Genomic DNA, 20917 nt, shown 5'->3' with positions numbered 1-20917 from the left:
AAAGAAATAATACAGAGTAGAAAGGATTTATTTCAAGTATTTCAAGACGGGCTGCGATCACCCGCTTTCTTGGGATGCATTTGAGGCAAGATGTTTTTTTTCCTTTGCTGCAGGTGGAGAGTTGGACAAACAAATTAAAGTGATAATAAATACAACTGATGCCCATCTTAAGGCCCCTGTTTCCTTCACACTGCGGGGTTAGTGCAAACAGTCTGAGTGTAATTCAGAATGAGTCCACATGTGACTAAGAGAATAAGCGCGTGGTTGGGAAAGCATTGGCACAAAGAGTTTATAAGCATAATATTAGCAATCGGTCTATGAGCGAAAGGGGCTGAGCAGACACAGTTCGCATTGAATTCAAGTGGAGCCATGCCTGCCCAGCACTTCTGAAATCTCTGTCTGAATCTCTAGCTTGTTGTTCATTTCCTGGTCTTTTCTTTTACCACTGATATTCCTGCAGCGTTTAACATGGTGTACAGCTTCCACTCAGGTACCTATGGCAAGATACCCCGGAACCGCATGCTCCCCCGTAACCGTAACCTCCCCCGTAACCACACAGTCCACCATAACGGCCCCCGTAACCACACAATCCCCCGTAACCTCCCCCATAACCACTCAATCCCCCATAACCATAACGGCCCCCGTAACCACCTAATCCCCCATAACCATACAATCCTCCGTAATGGCCTCCAAAGCCGTACAATCCCCCCAAACCGAATGAGCCCCCGTAGCCCGCTCCGACCACAGGTGCTCCAACGGCTCCCACTTCACTCTGCTGAGGGAAATTGCTGAGAATTGGTCCTGGGATGGTTACAACAACCGGTGATGGTCTGATGACCACTTCAGAGTCAGGGCACTGCCTAACGCACGGCTCATTGCAGCTGCCAGAAACTGGACTGGGACGGGCCACCCCGCATTCTGGATAGCACAGGCTGGAGCAAGACATCTTTCTGTGATGGAGGTAAACCTGAAACACACAACAGGGACTAGAGTAAAGAAAAGGTACCAATGACAGGGGAAGAAAGGACTCAAATCTCAGTTACTATAGTAGTGAGGTCTACGTGGGGCCCGAGAGAGAGAGGAGGAGTGCACTTAGACTCTATATTCGTGGCTATGTTTTTGTTCCTATTTCCTCTTTCGATGCCTCTTATTCACTCCCACTAAACTTACCTCCCAATTCTCCCCTTTGAAACCCTCTCAATGACCTGTCTGAAAAACACCACCTGGAATAAGTGTCATTTTTTCTTTGAAGGATACCTGGTATGCTGTGTCCATTATAGACATTTCTCAAAGAGAACATGGCTGGGATAATGCTGACCTTTTCCTTTCCTTTGAGGATTCAACCTCTGCATGCAAACCAGTTGAGTCCAGTGTCAGAGTGTGACTCTTTGGTTTTCTAAACCTTGGGAGTCACCAATATTTGCTAATGAAGAAACAGAAACTTTTCCTTTCTCCAAATAAATCACTAAGGACAAGGTCCTCAGACCTTGTACTCTGGTAAAATGGCTTCCATGGAGCGACAATAAATTACACCATCTGAGGAAAAGCATCTTCAATGGGTATTTCTGTTCATAAGAATGTAGGCATTGCTAGACTGGATCACACCAGTTATCACCTTAATAATTCTCCTGGCTCCAATAGTGAGAAGTAACAGCTACTTCAGAATAAAGAAGACCCCTGAATTGCCCATTTATGGACGAAGGTGGCAAAGTTTCTTCCTAATCTATCCAAGCTAAAAATGGCTAAGGGACTTTCTTATGTTACTTTAAAGATTTAAATGCCCTAATTCTATATTCAGTTAATAGGAAATATGTTTCCCGGTTGAATATGGTGCTCCTAAAATCCCCAACTTTGGCTTCAAATAACTACACAAGATAATTATGGAAGAACACCCTATTCCCTGTTAAAAATCACAGAGAGAAGATTGAGTCTTAAATGAAAATGGACCCTACTGTGACAGCTCTTGGGTTAGAAAGAGAGTGAGTTGAATCGGACTTACCCAGTTCACCGAGGGGATGAAGTCCAAAGAAGCGTTTAGAAGAGACCTGAGCCGTGAATGCTTTTATACAGTTTCTAGGACTGCCTGGAGGATTTGTGATGCGTCTCTTACAGGAGGTCCCAATTAGTTACCAAACAAACTTGATTGCCTCAGTAAATCCTCCTTTTGAACATGCTGTTTTCTCAGGGTTTGGGATTATTGGGCTAATCCTAATAATACACGTTGGAGCCTGCATTCCTTGTGTCATTCCACTGACTTTCTTGGTGGTGGAATGAGAATGCATGTCAAGGTGATTCAGAGCTGCATCAGTAGCACAACTGGCTGTCATGAGCAGATATCGTCTTTGGTCCTTTCAGTTCATACAGGTCATTGTTAGGGGCACTGGACATTTCATTATAAACTTGCTAGGAAGCAGAGAGCTATTTTTCTGCATTCTCACGACCTCCATCCCCATCTCAGATCCAATTCCCTTTGTAATCAATTGGAAATATTCCCTGGCCTTCAGTGTGTTTCCTGTCATGACCTTAGGTCTCAAATTCACCATTTAGCAGGGGGATAGATCAATGCCTATGGAAAACTTTAGTTCTACTTTAAACTTTCAAAATACGTTTTAGCAAGGACTTAAATGTAGTACGAGCCTTTGTGATGACCCTCTGCCCAGGAGTGAAATTCACCCTACAGTGATTAAAATTTGACTTAACATTGGACCTCCACTTGTGTCACCAATGCTGTCTCAAAGGGATGCCTGGAGTTGATTTACTTATGGGTCAAGGGCAGGGACGGTAGGGATTGAAAGGAAGCAGTGCTCTTCTATAGAAAGGTTTTGAGTTAAGTTGTGGAATTTGTACTCTATAAGAAACCATCTCTCTATGACTGAGCTGAAAAAGAAACTGAGGTCTTGTAAGATAATGCATCTGATTAAGGCCTGGAAGAAGCCCAAGAGAGGTTGAAATCATGGATTCTTGGTAAAGGAGGAGAGTGCTGTGGGATGAGATATGTTCCAGGCTAGCTTAGAGAGAATCTTGTGTGGAGTGCATCTATCTGAGCATACTCGGCACTTTCAACCACAACTGCTCAGATGCAATGTACAGTGAAGTCAATGGGAAACATCAGCTACTGCATCTCCGTTCATGAGCAGCCAAGGGAACTGGATCCTGTAAGAGAATTCAGCTTGTAAAGAAAAGGAAGAAGCACAAAACAGACTGAGTTGAGGAGTACTTCTTCAGTGGTCAACTTTCTGTGAAATGAGATTGGATTAATTCCAAGTCTGACCAATCCAGGGCATTCTGCAGAAAACTTTGCAGCCGTCATTGGAATGTTCTGTAAAGTACGAAATACACCCCCAATGCCATTTCTTCTAACCTCAGATGTGTCAATGCCTTCCCTCAATTGAAGTGTATGGAATTGTGCTGATGTACTCTGGCTCAGCATCTGCCCCTTGAGCTTTACAAAGGAATGTTTCTTAAAGAAAGGGAAATGAAAAGCACACTGAGGTGAAGGATACATCGGGAGCATGTGGCAGAGTCAGAAATAAATCCCAATAATAGGCTACATGCTCACCGTGGCTTCTTTGTTACACTGGACAGTTACCATTTTAGGCTTCCAAATATCCCATTGCAGCATCAGTGAAGTCAGTTGAATTCAATATGGAGAGTTTTATTCCTGTACAACACATGAACAAGCTTGAAATGTACACACTTGTAATTTCTTTGGACAATTATTATTCTCATGTATAAAGAAGGCTATGTTTTAAGAGACGACTTACCCTGTACCTCATTTCACAAATCTGAAAGAATTCATTACCATTGGGTCACTTTGACCCATGAGAGAGATGTGTTTCCAAGGACAGAAAAAGTAGCACACACGGTGCAGTTGGCGACTTCGTCCCAATGGGTGACATGCCTTAAAGCAAGTTTTTGAAGCTTGAATTATACATTGGGATTTACAATGTTATCATACTCATGGAAAAGAAATTAACCGACTTGTAATTCCTTTGGAGAAGTATTGTAATAATGTATAAAGGTAAAGTGGACCAAAATTAGCCAGGTTTTTTATCGTTGATGCTTAGATCCAAGGATGCACACATTTTTTAACAAGACATATTACTAACCTTGTCTTCTAAAAGAGTGTAGCAGGGATGAAGCACGTGCTTAGCCTGTGGTGGGAGGAGTCAGAAGTATTGGGTTGTATTTCTGTTTGTGCAACTCACACCCGTACAACCTTCACCTCAATGTGCTTCTTTTTTCTATACCCATAAAACAGGGATAGTAAGGATGTTAAGACTGGAAATTGTTCAGTGTTCTTAGAACTCAACATATCAAAGCACCTGAGAACACTCACTGGTGGTTCATAAATGCAAAGAGTTGTATTCTTAGAATATTATTAAATCATTTTGGGATTAGATGCCTCTGCATTGACTAATAGAGTCACTTTAAAAAAATAGAGGCCAAGATCTCTCATCTCATTCTTTTAATCATGTCATGATTTAAAGCCACAGAATTTGGGGATGTTTCATTTTCATTCTAATGTAATTTTGCATTTGGTATTTTTAAATTATTTTTATAGGAAAAGGAAGGTGCTCTCTTGGTGTAAATCAGCACAGTTGCTTCAACTTCAAAGCGATTCAGGGCCTGAAAATCAAAGGAAGCTATTTCTGCCTTCTTCCCCGGATACAGAAGGCACTCCTGGAGATACCGTTTACACTTAAAACAACATTCCAGTTCTTGCAGGATTGTTTTCTGCAACATGGTCTATAGCTGGTCAGATTTTATGTCATATCTCATCCCACAGCACTCTCCTCCTTTACCAAGAATCCATGATTTCAACCTCTCTGAGGATCTTGTCCTTAGTGATTTATTTGGAGAAAGGAAAAGTTTCTGTTCCTTCATTAGCAAGTATTGGTGACTCCCAAGGTTTAGAAAACCAAAGAGCCACACCCTGACACTGAACTCAACTGGTTTGCATGCAGAGGTTGAATCCTCAAAGGAAAGGAAAAGATCAGCATTATCCCAGCCATGTTCTCTTTGAGAAATGTCTATAATGGACACAGCATACCAGGTATCCTTCAAAGAAATAATGACACTTATTCCAGGTGGTGTTTTTCAGACAGGTCATTGATAGGGTTTCAAAGGGGACAACTGAGAGGTAAGTGTAGTGGGAGTGGATAAAAGGCATAGAAAGAGGAAATAGGAACAAAAACATAGCCACGAACATAGGGTCTAAGTGCACTCCTCCTCTCTCTCTCGGGCCCCACGTAGACCTCACTACTATAGTAACTGAGGTTTGAGTCCTTTCTTCCACTGACACTGGTACCTTTTCTTTACTCTAGTCCCTGCTGTATGTTTCAGGTTTACTTCCATCACAGAAAGATGTCTTGCTCCAGCCTGTGCTATCCAGAATGCGGTGTGGCCTGACCCAGTCCAGTTTCTGGCAGCTGCAATGAGCCGTGCGTTAGGCAGTGCCCTGACTCTGAAGTGGTCATCAGACCATCACCGGTTGTTGTAACCATCCCAGGACCAATTCTCAGCAATTTCCCTCAGCAGAATTGGTGAAGTGGGAGCCGTTGGAGCACCTGTGGTCGGAGCCGGCTATGGGGGCTCATTCGGTTTGGGGGGATTGTACGGCTATGGAGGCCATTACGAAGGATTGTATGGTTATGGGGGATTAGGTGATTACGGGGGCCATTATGGTTACGGGGGAGGTTACGGGGGATTGTGTGGTTACGGGGGCCGCTATGGTGGACTGTGTGGTTACGGAGGAGGTTACGAGGGAGGTTACGGTTACGGGGGAGCATGCGGTTCTGGGGTATCTTGCCATAGGTACCTGAGTGGAAGCTGTACACCATGTTAAACCCTGCAGGAATATCAATGGGAAAAGGAAAGACCAGGAAATGAACAAAAAGCTATAGATTCATACAGAGATTTCAGAAGTGCTGGGCAGGCATGGCTCCACTTGAATTCAGTGCGAACTGTGTCTGCTCAGCCCCTTTATCTCATAGACCGATTGCTAATATTATGCTTATAAACTCTTTCTGCCAATGCTTTCCCAACCACGCGCTTATTCTCTTAGTCACATATGGACTCATTCTGAATTACACTCAGGCTGTTTGCACTAGCCCCACAGTGTGAGGGAAACGGGGGCCTTAAGACAGGCATCAGTTGTACTTATTATCACTTTAATTTGTTTGTCCAACTCTGCACCTGCAGCAAAGGAAAAAGAACATCTTGCCTCAAATTCATCCCAAGGAAGCGGGTGATCGGTCGCAGACCTTTTGGAAATACTTGAAATGCATCCTTTCTGCTCTGTATTATTTCTTTCTGTAACTGCATTGCAAATTCATTCTCATTAAAAACTATGCTGCATCATAATATCGATCTTCTGGTTCTCCTTGTTCCTCCCTCCTTGTTTAAAAATCGTGCTGGAGGAAATTCCTCCCTGTATAGCCGGCAGCACCAGGCACTTCTCAAGTTGCAACTTTCGAAGGCATGGAGTGATAGGAGAATAAAGCCCTTAAAGTGGTTCAAAGCATTATTCAGGCCCTCTGCACAGGGCTGGAGTTCTTCCTTGCATTATCCGTGTAGCAAAAAGCCTTTTCCTGCTAAGACTTACACAGATTTTCACTTTAAAATGTCAATATTTCCTTCGATTTCAAAAAGACCAATCACATGGTTCGTGGAAAGTGTCTGTGTTAATCTTTGCTGGATAGCGACCCAGATTTTCGGAAGGAAAAGAAAATTGGCCATCCCTAAAGACAAATTACACTACACCAAAGTCATCTGCAGCAGTCAGGATCTCCATTGTGATATCAAGAGATTAGTACACTGACCATTACTTCAGTACAAGAATCTCATGGTTTTTTAGGAAACTGTTCCTCACTGCACTCCATATTACCATTTTTATATAAACCCCCCTGGGTGCACCATAGCTTGATATTGCAGGAACTGCACATACCAAGACTGCATTTTCTACTATTTTCTTCAACATTTTCATGGCTCTCAGTTCCCAGAAGATGAATATTTTCTACTAATTAAAGAAAGGTATTTGCTTAGTGGTTGGTATGTACGTTTGAGCAGACTAGAATTATCTGGTACCAACATTTTTCCCATTTGAATTCAATATTGATAGTTTTATTCTTGCACTGCGCATTAACAAGCTTGAAATGTACACACTTGTAATTCCTTTGGACAATTATTATCCTCATGTATGAAGAAGGCTATGTTAAAGAGACGTCCCACCCTGTACCTCGTTTCACAAATCTGAAAGAAGTCATTACCATTGGGTCACTATGACTCATTATAGAAATGTGTTTCCAAGGAAAGAAAAAGTAGAAAACACAGTGCAGATGGTTACTTCATCCCAATGGGTGCTATGCATTAAAGCAAGTTTTTGACGCTTGAATTATGTACTGTGATTTGCAATGCTAACACTGAAGGAAAAGAGAGAAATTGACAGACTTGTAATTCCTTTGGAGAGTGTTGTCCTCAAGTATAAAGAAGAAACAATTTATTGTGGATGCTTAGATCCAAGGATGCACACACTATTTAACAAGACACGTTACTAATGTTGTCTTGTAATAGAGTCTAACAGGGATGAACCTCGAGCTTGAACTGTGGTAGGGGGAATCAGAACTATTGGGTTGTACTTCTGTTTCTGCACCTGACACCCGTGTGACCTTCACCTCCATGTGCCTATTGTTCTATGCTGATAAAACAAGGAGAGTAAGCATGTTAAGGCTGGAAGTTCTTCAGCATTCTCAGAACTCAAGATTTCAAAGCACCTCGTAAACATTCATTGGTGTTTCACACATAAAAAGGGTTGTATTCTTAGAAGATTAATACATTGTTCCTGGGATTAGACGCCTGTGCAATGAGTAATAGAGTCACTTAAAAAAAAATAGAGGCCAAGGTCTCTCATGTCATTCCTTTAATCAGGTCACGATTCAAAGCCAAAGAATTTGGGGATATTTCATTTTCATTCTAATGTAATTTTACATTTGGTGTATTTATAGGAAAATGAAGGTGCTCTCTTGGTGTTAATCAGCACAGTTGCTTCAAATTGAAAGAAGTTCAGGGTCTTAAAGTCAAAGGAAGACATTTCTGCCTTCTTCCCTGGATATAGAATGTACTCCTAGAGATATATTTTACACTTAAAACAACATTCTGGTTCTTGCAGGAATGTTTTATGCAACGTAACCTATGACTGGTCGGACTCTATGTCAAATTACAGCCAACAGCCCTTTCCTCCTTCACCCATAATCCATGATTTCCATCTCTCCTGGGCTTCTTCCAGGCCTTAGTCAGCTGCATTATCTTGCAAGACCTTAGTTTCTTGTCAGCTCAGTCATAGAGAGATGGTTTCTAACAGAGTACAAATTCAACCATTTAACTCAAAAGCTTTCTAGAAAAGAGCAGTGCTTCCTTTAACTCCCCACTATCCCTTCCATTGACCCATGAGCAAATCTGGTCTAGGCAACCCTTTGAGATAGCATTGGTGACACAAGTGGAGGTCCAATGTTAGATCAAGATTTAATCACCCTAAGGTGAAATTCACCTCTGGGCAGAGGGCCATCACAAAGGCCCATGCTCCATTGAAGTCCCTGCTAAGACATAGTGAAAGTTTAAAGTGGGGCTAAAGTTGTCCATAGGCATCGTACTATCCCTCTGCCAAAAGGTGATTCTGAGACTTAAGGTCACGACAAGAAAGACACTGAAGGCAATGGAATGATTCTGATTGTTTTCTGAGGGAATCGGATCTCACCCGTTGGGGATGGAGCTTTTGAGAATGCAGAAAAATGGCTCTTTGCTTCCTAGCAAGTTTATAATGAACTGTCCAATGCCCCTAACTATGACCTGCATAAACTGAAGGGACCAAAGTTGATTTCTGCTCATGACAGCCAATTGTGCTCCTGATGCAATTCTGAATGACCTTGACATGCATTCTCATTGCACCACCAAGAAAGTCATTGGAATGATACTAGGAACGCAGATTGCAATGTGCATGTCACTCCCTTTGAAGCTGAGATTAGCCCAATACTCCCAAACCCTGAGAAAACAGCTCCATCAAAAGGAGGATTTAACAAGGCCATCAAGATTGTTTTGTAACTAATTGGGACTTCCTGTATAAAATGCAACGCAGATCCTCCAGGCAGTCCTAGAAACTGTATAAAAGCACTCACGACTCAGGGTTCTTCTAAACACTTCTCCGGACTTCAGCTCCTCGGTCAACTGGGTAAGTCCAATTTGACTCAATCTCTTTCTAACCCAAGAGATGTCACAGTAGGATCCATTTCCATTTAAGACTGAATCTTGCATGTATTCTCTGTGATTTTTATCAGGAATGACAGTATTGTTCCATAATTATCTTGTGTAGATATTCAGTAGCAAGTTGTGGTGGATCCATGATTTGAAGCCAAAGGTAGGGATTTTAGAGGCACCAGATGCAATTGAGAAACATATTTCCTATTAACTGGAAATCGAAATAGGGAATTTAAATCTTTAAATTAACTTTAGAAACTTTCTTAGCCATTTTTCTCTTGGCTAGATTAGGAAGAAACCTTCCCAGTTTAGCCCCTACACGGCCAACTTAGGGGTCTTCTACTTTATTCTGAAGTAGCTGTTATTCCTTAGTATTGGTGGCAGGAGAATTATTAAACTGACAAATGGTGTGATCCAGTTTAGGAATTCCAACGTTCTTATGAGCAGAAATACCCACTGAAGATTCTTCTCCTCAGATGGTGTAATTTAGGGTCGCTCCATGGAAGTCAGTGGATCTGAACCCAGTTTACCAGAGCTGAGGATCTTGTCTTAGTGATTTATTTGGAGAAAAGAAAAGTTTCTGTTTATTCATTAGCAAGTATTGGGGACTCCCAAGGTTTAGAAAAGCAATAAGCCACACTCTGACCCTGGACTCAACTGGTTTGTATGCAGAGATTGAATCCTCAAAGGAAAAGAAATGATAGCAGTATCCCAGTCATGTTCTCTCTGAGAAATGTCTATAATGGACAGCGAATCCCAGGGGTCCATCAATGAAATAGTTACACTTATTCCAGGCGGTGTTTTTCAGACAAAGTCATTGAGAAGGGTTCAAAGGGGACAATTGGGAGGGAAGTTTAGTGTGAGTGGATAAGAGGTATAGAAAGAGGAAATAGGAACAAATACATAGCCACGAACATAGGGTCTAAGTCCACTCCTCCTCTCTCTCTCGGGCCCCACGGTGACCTCACTGCAATAGTAACCGAGTTTTGAGTCCTTTCTTCCACTGTCATTGGTACCTTTTCTTTACTCTAGTCCCTGTTGTGTGTTTCAGGTTTACCTCCATCACAGAAAGATGTCTTGCTCCAGCCTGTGCTATCCAGAATGCGGGGTGGCCCGCCCCAGTCCAGTTTCTGGCAGCTGCAACGAGCCATGTGTTAGGCAGTGCCCTGACTCTGAAGTGGTCATCAGACCATCACCGGTTGTCGTAACCATCCCAGGACCAATTCTCAGCAATTTCCCTCAGCAGAGTGAAGTGGGAGCCGTTGGAGCACCTGTGGTCGGAGCCGGCTATGGAGGCTCATTCGGTTTGGGGAGATTGTACGGCTATGGAGGCCATTACGGAGGATTGTATGGTTATGGGGGATTAGGTGGTTACGGGGGCCGTTATGGTTACGGGGGATTGAGTGGTTATGGGGGAGGTTACGGGGGATTGTGTGGTTACGGGGGAGGTTACGGGGGATTGTGTGGTTACGGGGGCCGTTATGGTTACGGGGGATTGAGTGGTTACGGGGGGCGTTATGGTGGACTGTGTGGTTACGGAGGAGGTTACGGGGGAGGTTACGGTTACGGGGGAGCATGCGGTTCCGGGGTATCTTGCCATAGGTACCTGAGTGGAAGCTGTACACCATGTTAAACGCTGCAGGAATATCAGTGGTAAAAGAAAAGACCAGGAAATGAACAACAAGCTAGAGATTCAGACAGAGATTTCAGAAGTGCTAGGCAGGCATGGCTCCACTTGAATTCAATGCGAACTGTGTCTGCTCAGCCCCTTTATCTCATAGACCGATTGCTAATATTATGCTTATAAACTCTTTCTGCCAATGCTTTCCCAACCACGCACTTATTCTCTTAATCACACGTGGACTCATTCTGAATGACACTCAGGCTGTTTGCACTAGCCCCGCAGTGTGAGGGAAACAGGGGCCTTAACACAGGCATCATAACCTCCCCCATAACCACAGGTATTTATTATCACTTTAATTTGTTTGTCCAACTCTGCACCTGCAGCAAAGGAAAAAGAATGTCTTGCCTCAAATGCATCCCGAGGAAGCGGGTGATCGGTCCCAGCCCTTTTGGAAATACTTGAAATGCATCCTTTCTGCTCTGTATTATTTTTTTCTGTAACTGTGTATTGCAAATTTCATTCATATTAAAAACTATGCTGCATCATAATATCGGTCATCTGGTTTTCCTTGTTCCTCCCTCCTAGTTTAAAAATCGTGCTGGAGAAAATTCATCCCTGTAGAGCCGGCAGCACCAGACACCTCGCAAGCTGCAACTTTCGAAGGCGTGGAGTGATAGGAGAATAAAGCCCATACAATGGTTCATAGCATTATTCAGGCCCTCTGCACGGGGGTGGAGTTCTTCCTTGCATTATCTGTTTAGCAAAAAGTCTTTTCCTGCTAAGACTTACACAGATTTTCACCTTAGGAATGTAAATATTTCTTTTGATTTCAAAAGGACCAATCACATGGTTCGTGGTAAGACTACGTGCCTTCTCAGCCTCAAAGGGAGTGACATGCACGTTGCAATCTGCGTATCATTCCTAGTATCATTCCAGTGACTTTCTTGGTGGTGCAATGAGAATGCATGTCGAGGTGATTCAGAATTGCATCAGGAGCACAACTGCCTGTCATGAGCAGAAATCCACTTTGGTCCTTTCAGTTCATGCGGGTCATAGTTAGGGGCATTGGACAGTTCATTATAAACTTGCTAGGAAGCAAAGAGCCATTTTCCTGCATTCTCAAAAGCTCCATCCCCAACGGGTGAGATCCGATTCCCTCGGAAAACAATCAGAATCATTCCATTGCCTTCAGTGTCTTTCCTGTCGTGACCTTAAGTCTCAGATTCACCTTTTGGCAGAGGGATAGTACGATGCCTATGGACAACTTTAGCCCCACTTTAAACTTTCAAACGATGTCTTAGCAGGGACTACAATGGAGCATGGGCCTAGAATGATCCACTTTAATTGTTTCTTCTTTGTACTTGAGGACAACACTCTCCAAAGGAATTACAAGTCTGTCAATTTCTCTCTTTTCCTTGCACAAGTGATTATAGGTGCAGATCCTCATCTGGTCTCACTTAGGGTAGCTCCCATGAAGTCAATGGAACAGCGCACATTTACACCAGCTGAGGAAGTGGTGTTTTGATTTTTTTAAAAAGTCAAACATTTCCCTTCATTGATCAACAAGTGTTGGTGACACACTGAGGTTTACATGCCAAACCAACACATTTTCATGCTGACCTCAACTCATTTCTAGTTAGAGGTTACATCCTAACAAGGAAAATGGCATTATTAATGCTATCCCAGCCAAGTTCTGTCTTATAATTTTAATGGACTGAAAATCCCAAGCATTAGTGATAGAAATTATATACTGCTTAGAGACAGGGCAAAGAAAGTAACAAGGATTCAAAATAGCTAATTCTTTCTTTCTTTCTTTCTTTCACTCTCCTTCTGTCTCTATGTGACCTCAATTGAATTAGGTGCTCAATATAAAATTTTTTATTCCACTTGCCCACACACATTAAACTTACTGTCTTCCCTGCTGTGTGTCTCCGATTTATCTCCACTGCAGAAAGATGTCTTGTTTCACAAATGGGTGGAGTGACATTCCACAAAGCATGTGTGGACAGCTTCAACAGGCCTTACATAAGGTAGTGCCCTGAGCCCACAGTGCTGATAAAACCACCCCTCGCTGTCATGACCTTCTGAGGACCAATTCTCAGTTCTTTCCCTCAGGAAAGCATAGTGGGATCTTCAGCAGCAGCTGACATTGGATGTGGTGATGGGGGCGTATGTGGTGATAGAGCCTTATAACGTTATGGAGGCTTATATGGTTGGGGGGGTCCCTGTGGTTATGGGACATGACATGGTTATCGGGATCCATATGGTTAGGAGAGATTCTATGGTTACAAGGTACCATATGGTTGTGGGAGGAATATAGGGTTGTGGGGGTGGTGATGGGGCCATAGGTAAACTCAGTAGGCATATCCAAAGAAAAAGGAAGAACCAGGAAATGAACAGCAAGATGCAGATTGAGGTTTTAGCGCATAGCCCTAGCTTTGAGAATTGCCGAATACATCGAACTCTGTGTGAAATAATAAAAGAGCGGCATTTAATCAACACCTCTGCAAACATGCCTAATGTTTCCCATATTTCACATGATGGCTCTTTCTTCTAATGCCTGCCTGGCTATGTGCTTCCTCTATTATCAACACAGTGGGCCCTGGTGATGCAGAGAGAATGGTGCTTGCAGTACTCTGGAGCAAATTCCGACTGAGATGGATTTACTGCATTTCTACAAGCTTGGCAAGGATATAAACTCTTGTGCTTCAGGGTATCATCCAATAATGGAGGTAGATCGGATTGACGGGGGATAATGAAAAAGTTCCTCTATGGGTAGGTGATCCCATACCTGTGTTCTATGGGGTTTCTTGCACCTCCCTGTGAAGCCTCTGGCACTCACCACTGTGGGAGAGACGCCTGATTTGCTGCAGCAATGCCTGTGTTCTTCCATTCCAAGGAGGGGTCATTAGGTGTATTCTGACATTGAGGAATAGAGCTGTATTGCCCTTAAATAAAACCCGGTGGCAGATGGCTAAATCTCCCCTCACTATATCAGTATTACATCATGTCATTGAAGAGCCAGGAAGGTCTGGATACATTTTTCCTTTTGTGTTGTCAAATCAAAAATTTGATCAGTGGAAAATATTCATCTTCTGGGAACTGACAGCCATGAATATGTTGAAGAAAAGCATAGTAGAAAATGCAATCTTGGTATGTGCAGTTCGTGCAATATCAAGCTGTGGTGCACCCGGTGGGTTTGTATAAAAATGGAAATATGGAGTGCAGTGAGGAACAGCTTCCTAAAAAACCATCCGATTCTTTACTGAAGTAATGGTCAGTGTACTAATCTCTTCATATCACAAAGGAGATTCCTGACTGCTGCAGATGACTTTGGTGTAGTCTAATTTGTCTTTAGGGATGGCCAATTTTCTTTTCCTTCTGAAAATCTGGGTCGCTATCCAGCAAAGACTCACACAGACACTTTCCACAAACCATGAGATTGATTTTTTGGAATCAAAGGAAATATTTAGGTTAAAGTGCTTTATTCTCCTATCACTCCATGCCTTCAAAAGTTGCAACTTGAGAGGTGTCTGGTGCTGCCTGCTCTACAGGGATGGATTTTCTCCAGCACGATTTTTAAACAAGGAGGGAAAAACAGGGAAAAACAGAAGATCGATATTATGATGCAGCATAGTTTTTAATATGAATGAATTTGCAATGCAGTTACAGAAAGAAATAATACAGAGCAGAAAGGATGCATTTCAAGTATTTCCAAAAGGGCTGGGACCAATCACCCGCTTCCTCAGGATGCATTTGAGGCAAGATGTTCTTTTTCCTTTGCTGCAGGTGCAGAGTTGGACAAACAAATTAAAGTGATAATAAATACAACTGATGCCTGTCTTAAGGCCCCTGTTTCCTTCACACTGTGGGGCTAGTGCAAACAGCCTGAGTGTCATTCAGAATGAGTCCACGTGTGATTAAGAGAATAAGCACGTGGTTGGGAAAGCATTGGCAGAAAGAGTTTATAAGCATAATATTAGCAATCGGTCTATGAGATAAAGGGGCTGAGCAGATACAGTTCGCATTGAATTCAAGTGGAGCCATGCCTGCCTAGCACTTCTGAAATCTCTGTCTGAATCTCTAGCTTGTTGTTCATTTCCTGGTCTTTTCTTTTCCCATTGATATTCCTGCAGCGTTTAACATGGTGTACAGCTTCCACTCAGGTACCTATGGCAAGATACCCCGGAACCGCATGCTCCCCCGTAACCGTAACCTCCCCCGTAACCTCCTCCGTAACCACACAGTCCACCATAACGCCCCCCGTAACCACTCAATCCCCCGTAACCATAACGGCCCCCGTAACCACACAATCCCCCGTAACCTCCCCCATAACCACTCAATCCCCCATAACCATAACGGCCCCCGTAACCACCTAATCCCCCTAAACCATACAATCCTCCGTAATGGCCTCCATAGCCGTACAATCCCCCCAAACCGAATGAGCCTCCGTAGCCAGCTCCGACCACAGGTGCTCCAACGGCTCCCACTTCACTCTGCTGAGGGAAATTGCTGAGAATTGGTCCTGGGATGGTTACAACAACCGGTGATGGTGTGATGATGACTTCAGAGTCAGGGCACTGCCTAACGCATGGCTCGTTGCAGCTGCCAGAAACTGGACTGGGACGGGCCACCCCGCATTCTGGATAGCACAGGCTGGAGCAAGACATCTTTCTGTGATGGAGGTAAACCTGAAACACACAACAGGGACTAGAGTAAAGAAAAGGTACCAGTGTCAGTGGAAGAAAGGACTCAAACCTCGGTTACTATAGTAGTGAGGTCACCGTGGGGCCCGAGAGAGAGGAGGAGTGGATTTAGACCCTATGTTCGAGGCTATGTATTTGTTCCTATTTCCTCTTTCTATACCTCTTATCTACTCACACTAATCTTCCCTCCTCATGGGCGCCTTTAACCCTTCTCAATGTCTTTGTCTGAAAAACACCACCTGGAATAAGTGAAACTATTTCATTGATGGACCCCTGGGATTCGCTGTCCATTATAGACATTTCTCAGAGAGAACATGACTGGGATACTGCTATCATTTCTTTTCCTTTGAGGATTCAATCTCTGCATACAAACCAGTTGAGTCCAGGGTCAGAGTGTGGCTTATTGCTTTTCTAAACCTTGGGAGTCCCCAATACTTGCTGAAGAATAAACAGAAACTTTTCTTTTCTCCAAATAAATCACTAAGACAAGATCCTCAGCTCTGGTTAACTGGGTTCAGATCCACTGACTTCCATGGAGCAACCCTAAATTACACCATCTGAGGAGAAGAATCTTCAGTGGGTATTTCTGCTCATAAGAACGTTGGAATTCCTAAACTGGATCACACCATTTGTCAGTTTAATAATTCTCCTGCCACCAATACTAAGGAATAACAGCTACTTCAGAATAAAGTAGAAGACCCCTAAGTTGGCCGTGTAGGGGCTAAACTGGGAAGGTTTCTTCCTAATCTAGCCAAGAGAAAAATGGCTAAGAAAGTTTCTAAAGTTAATTTAAAGATTTAAATTCCCTATTTCGATTTCCAGTTAATAGGAAATATGTTACTCAATTGCATCTGGTGCTCCTAAAATCCCCACCTTTGGCTTCAAATCATGGATCCACCACAACTTGCTACTGAATATCTACACAAGATAATTATGGAACAACACTGTCATTCCTGATAAAAATCACAGAGAATACGTGCAAGATTCAGTCTTAAATGGAAATGGATCCTACTGTGACATCTCTTGGGTTAGAAAGAGATTGAGTCAAATTGGACTTACCCAGTTGACCGAGGAGCTGAAGTCCGGAGAAGTGTTTAGAAGAACCCTGAGTCGTGAGTGCTTTTATACAGTTTCTAGGACTGCCTGGAGGATCTGTGTTGCGTTTTATACAGGAAGTCCCAATTAGTTACCAAACAATCTTGATGGCCTTGTTAAATCCTCCTTTTGATGGAGCTGTTTTCTCAGCGTTTGGGATTATTGGGCTAATCCTAATAATGCGCGTTGCAGCCTGCATTCCTTGTGTCATTCCACTGACTTTCTTGGTGTTGGAATGAGAATGCATGTCAAGGTGATTCAGAGCTGCATCAGTAGCACAACTGGCTGTCATGAGCAGATATCCCCTTTGGTCCTTTCAGTTCATACAGGTCATTGTTAGGGGCACTGGACATTTCATTATAAACTTGCTAGGAAGCAGAGAGCCATTTTTCTGCATTCTCACGACCTCCATCCCCATCTCAGATCCAATTCCCTTTGTAATCAATCAGAAATATTCCATGGCCTTCAGTCTCAAATTCACCCTTTAGCAGGGGGATAGAACAATGCCTATGGAAAACTTTAGTTCTACTTTTAACTTTCAACCTGCATCTTAGCAAGGACTTAAGTATAGTACGAGCCTTTGTGATGACCCTCTGCCTGGGAGTGAATTTCATGCTACAGTTATTCAAATTTGACCGAGCATTGGACCTCCACTTGTGTCACCAATGCTGTCTCAGAGGGATGCCTAGAGTTGATTTACTTAAGGGTCAAGGGAAGGGACGGTAGGGCGTGAAAGGAAGCAGTGCTCTTCTACAGAAAGGTTTTGAGTTAAGCTGTGAAACTTGTCCTCCCTCAGAAACCGTCTCTCTGTGACTGAGCTGACAAGAAACGGAGGTCTTGCAAGATAATGCAGCTGACAAAGCCTGGAAGAAGCCCAGGAGAGGTTGAAATCATGGATTCTTGGTAAAGGAGGAGAGTGCTGTGGGATGAGATATGACATAAAATCTGACCAGCTATAGGCCATGTTGCAGAAAACAATCCTGCAAGAACTGGAATGTTGTTTTAAGTGTAAACTGTATCTCCGGGAGTGCCTTCTGTCTCCGGGGAAGAAGGCAGAAATATCTTCCTTTGATTTTCAGGCTCTGAATTGCTTTGAATCTGAAGCAACTGTGCTGATTTACACCAAGAGAGCACCTTCCTTTTCCTATAAACATAATTTAAAAATACCAAATGCAAAATTACATTAGAATGAAAATGAAATATCCCCAAATGCTGTGGCTTTAAATCATGACCTTATTAAAAGAATGAGATGAGAGATCTTGACCTCTATTTTTTTTAACTGATTCTATTAGTCAATGCAGAGGCATCTAAATCCCAAAATGATTTAATAATATTCTAAGAATACAATTGCATTTATGAAACACCAATCAGTGTTCTTAGGTGCTTTGATATCTTGAGTTCTAAGAACGCTGAACAATTTCCAGTCTTAACATCCTTACTATCCCTGTTTTATAGGTATAGAAAAAAGAAGCACATTGAGGTGAAGGTTGCACGGGTGTGAGTTGCACAAACAGAAATACAACCCAGTACTTCTGACTCTTCCCACCACAGGCTAAGCACGTGCTTCATCCCTGCTACACTCTTTTAGAAGATAAGGTTAGTAATATGTCTTGTTAAAAAATGTGTGCATCCTTGGATCTAAGCATCAACGATAAAAAACCTGGCTAATTTTGGTCCACTTTACCTGTATCTCCTTTACACATTATTACAATACTTCTCCAAAAGAATTACAAGTCTGTTAATTTCTTTCCCATGAGTATGATAACATTGTAAATCCCAATGTATAATTCAAGCTTCAAAAACTTGCTTTAAGGCATGTCACCCATTGGGACGAAGTCGCCAACTGCACCGTGTGTGCTACTTTTTCTGTCCTTGGAAACACATCTCTCTCATGGGTCAAAGTGACCCAATGGTAATGAATTCTTTCAGATTTGTGAAATGAGGTACAGGGTAAGTCGTCTCTTAAAACATAGCCTTCTTTATACATGAGAATAATAATTGTCCAAAGAAATTACAAGTGTGTACATTTCAAACTTGTTCATGTGTCGTACAGGAATAAAACTCTCCATATTGAATTCAAATGTAGTACCAGATAATTCAATTCAATTCAATTTGGTATCTGATAATTTAAACCTGCTCAAATATAAATACCCACCACTGAGCCAGCACCTTCAAATAAAGGGAGTTATAGTGGATTGCAAAACCCTCGATTGTTTATTATGGTTCACACTTAGATCAAAAGATGTTTCACCAAAAAATTCCCCCAAAAATCATCAGACCAAAATAAGAAAAATTCCAGAATGAGCCTCTCTAAGAGTTACTCTCAGATGAGTGACATAGTTGGAAGCACTGAACGGTAAGTGTCCAGAGAGGTTCAAGAGATGGAGTTAATTTTTGGCATGAATACTTCCAACTATGGAGTGTTTTTTCTGACTCTGCCAATCACTCCCTGTCTGACCTTCGTTCACCTCTATGGCAAACAGGTATAATAATAACTTTCAAAATGGATTGTCTGAGGCTTTCTTTGATCTAAGCATTTCAAAGCACTTCATAACCACTCATCCAGTTTTATACTGCCAAAGAGATGTATTATTATAGTAGTAATAATATTTACTTCCAGTATTCAGTTTGTAATTCACAGCCTCTGAAATTGGGGCTCTTTGATTTTCATTCAAGGTACCTTTGCATTTCCCTTTTACATCTACTTTACAGTTTAAGGGTGGAAGTTGAGCCAGTGAGTACCAGCACAGCTTCAAACTGAAGAAAGGCACTGTATCCAGGCTCGCTTAGAGAGACTCTTGTGTGGAGTGCATCTGTCTGAGCATACTCGGCACTTTCAACCACAACTGCTCAGATGCAATGTACAGTGAAGTCAATGAGAAACATCAGCTACTGCATCTCCGTTCATGAGCAGCCAAGGGAATTGGGTCCTGTAAGAGAATTCAGCTTGTAAAGAAAAGGAAGAAGCACAAAACAGACAGAGTTGAGGAGTACTTCTTCAGTGGTCAACTTTCTGTGAGAGGAGATTGGATTAATTCCAAGTCTGACCAACTGGGGCATTCTGCAGAAAGCTTTTCAGCCGTCATTGGAATGTTCTGTAAAGCAGAAAATACCGCCGCCCCCCCCCCCAATGCCATTTCTTCTAACCTCAGCTGTCAATGCCTTCCCTCAATTGAAGTGTATGGAATTGTGCTGATGTACCCTGGCTCAGCATCTGCTCCTTGAGTTTTACAAAGGAATGTTTCATAAAGAAAGGGAAATGAAAAGCTTTTTTGAATGAAAATCAAAGAGCCCCAAATTCAGAGGCTAGGAGTCATGAACTCTCTATTGGAATGACATCAGAAACCTAAACATGCATTTGTAAAATTAGGCTAATCCACACCTTGGGGGCATCTACTCCCAGGAAAAATATTCTCCCATTAAAATAATGCAACACAGTGGACACAGACAACTTTAATGAGCGTGATATACTTTGAAGTCCTTTGATTTGAGGAAGCTATGATCATTGAGCACAATGTCAATATTAGATCAGATTTATGTGGAGGTCAACAAGCACATAGAGGTGAAGGATACATCGGGAGCATGTGGCAGAGTCAGAAATAAATCCCAATAATAGGCCACATACTCACCATGGCTTCTCTATTACATTGGACAGTTACCATTTTAGGCTTCCATATATCCCATTGCAGCATCAGTGAAGTCAGTTGAATAAAAGCAGGAATGTAGCTGGCCCATAAAATTTTAAGATGAAAGACAGTTTCAGGGTGTAAGGTGCATGTCACACCATGTGGAGTTAGGAACAAACTAATCATCAGAACCACAGAGGGGGGGAAAAAGTACATCAATTGAAGGAGTTACGCAAAGTTTGTTTTGTAACTAAATAGGCGTTCAGGCGCACAGTGCCTCTGAAGTCCCCCAGGCAGTCTACAAAACTATATAAAAACACTCAAGATTCCAAAGTCTTCTAACCACTTCTCTAACTTATTCTCCTCTGTGAAATGAATAAGTCGTATTCGTCTCGCTATCTGTGGAATCATTCAAATGATGCGTTCGTGATCCTTTTAATTTAGCAGTGAATCTTAGACATACACACTTGTGATTCTTAACAATGGGAAGAGATTTGTTTTTCTCACTAATTTTCCCATTACTGAGCTGCAGGCATTGCTTTCTTCATGGTTTAGAAGTTAAGAGTTGGATTTTAAGAGCAAGGGATGCATTTGGGAAAGTAGTTCCTATTGAT

General features: G+C 42.4%; 3 protein-coding genes and 1 pseudogene across 3 annotated transcripts; 2 read left to right on the top strand and 2 right to left on the bottom strand.

Moving 5' to 3' along the window:
- Nucleotides 1-463: 463 nt before the first annotated feature.
- On the bottom strand, nt 464-946 carry LOC135892397 (claw keratin-like). The gene has a single exon (XM_065420170.1). The coding sequence runs from the start codon at nt 944-946 to the stop codon at nt 464-466; it is 483 nt and encodes a 160-aa protein (XP_065276242.1).
- Nucleotides 947-5367: 4421 nt separating this feature from the next.
- On the top strand, nt 5368-5848 carry LOC135892531 (claw keratin-like; annotated as a pseudogene).
- Nucleotides 5849-10324: 4476 nt separating this feature from the next.
- On the top strand, nt 10325-10885 carry LOC135892394 (claw keratin-like). Its single transcript, XM_065420165.1, has one exon. The coding sequence runs from the start codon at nt 10325-10327 to the stop codon at nt 10883-10885; it is 561 nt and encodes a 186-aa protein (XP_065276237.1).
- Nucleotides 10886-15015: 4130 nt separating this feature from the next.
- LOC135892401 (claw keratin-like) lies at nt 15016-15546 on the bottom strand. Its single transcript, XM_065420176.1, has one exon. It carries the CDS (start codon nt 15544-15546, stop codon nt 15016-15018), a length of 531 nt encoding a protein of 176 aa, XP_065276248.1.
- Between the last annotated feature and the right edge of the window lie 5371 nt (nt 15547-20917).

Source organism: Emys orbicularis, chromosome 20, assembly GCF_028017835.1.
Source record: "Emys orbicularis isolate rEmyOrb1 chromosome 20, rEmyOrb1.hap1, whole genome shotgun sequence".
Taxonomy (NCBI): domain Eukaryota; kingdom Metazoa; phylum Chordata; order Testudines; family Emydidae; genus Emys; species Emys orbicularis.
Note: the sequence above shows the minus strand (reverse complement) of the source record. Positions and strands in the feature narration are given on the sequence as shown.

What these genes read in the sequence shown, in the direction of transcription:
- LOC135892397 (XM_065420170.1), bottom strand. Translation starts at nt 946, where the DNA reads ATGTCTTGCTCCAGCCTGTGCTATCCAGAATGCGGGGTGGCCCGTCCC.
- LOC135892394 (XM_065420165.1), top strand. Translation starts at nt 10,325, where the DNA reads ATGTCTTGCTCCAGCCTGTGCTATCCAGAATGCGGGGTGGCCCGCCCC.
- LOC135892401 (XM_065420176.1), bottom strand. Translation starts at nt 15,546, where the DNA reads ATGTCTTGCTCCAGCCTGTGCTATCCAGAATGCGGGGTGGCCCGTCCC.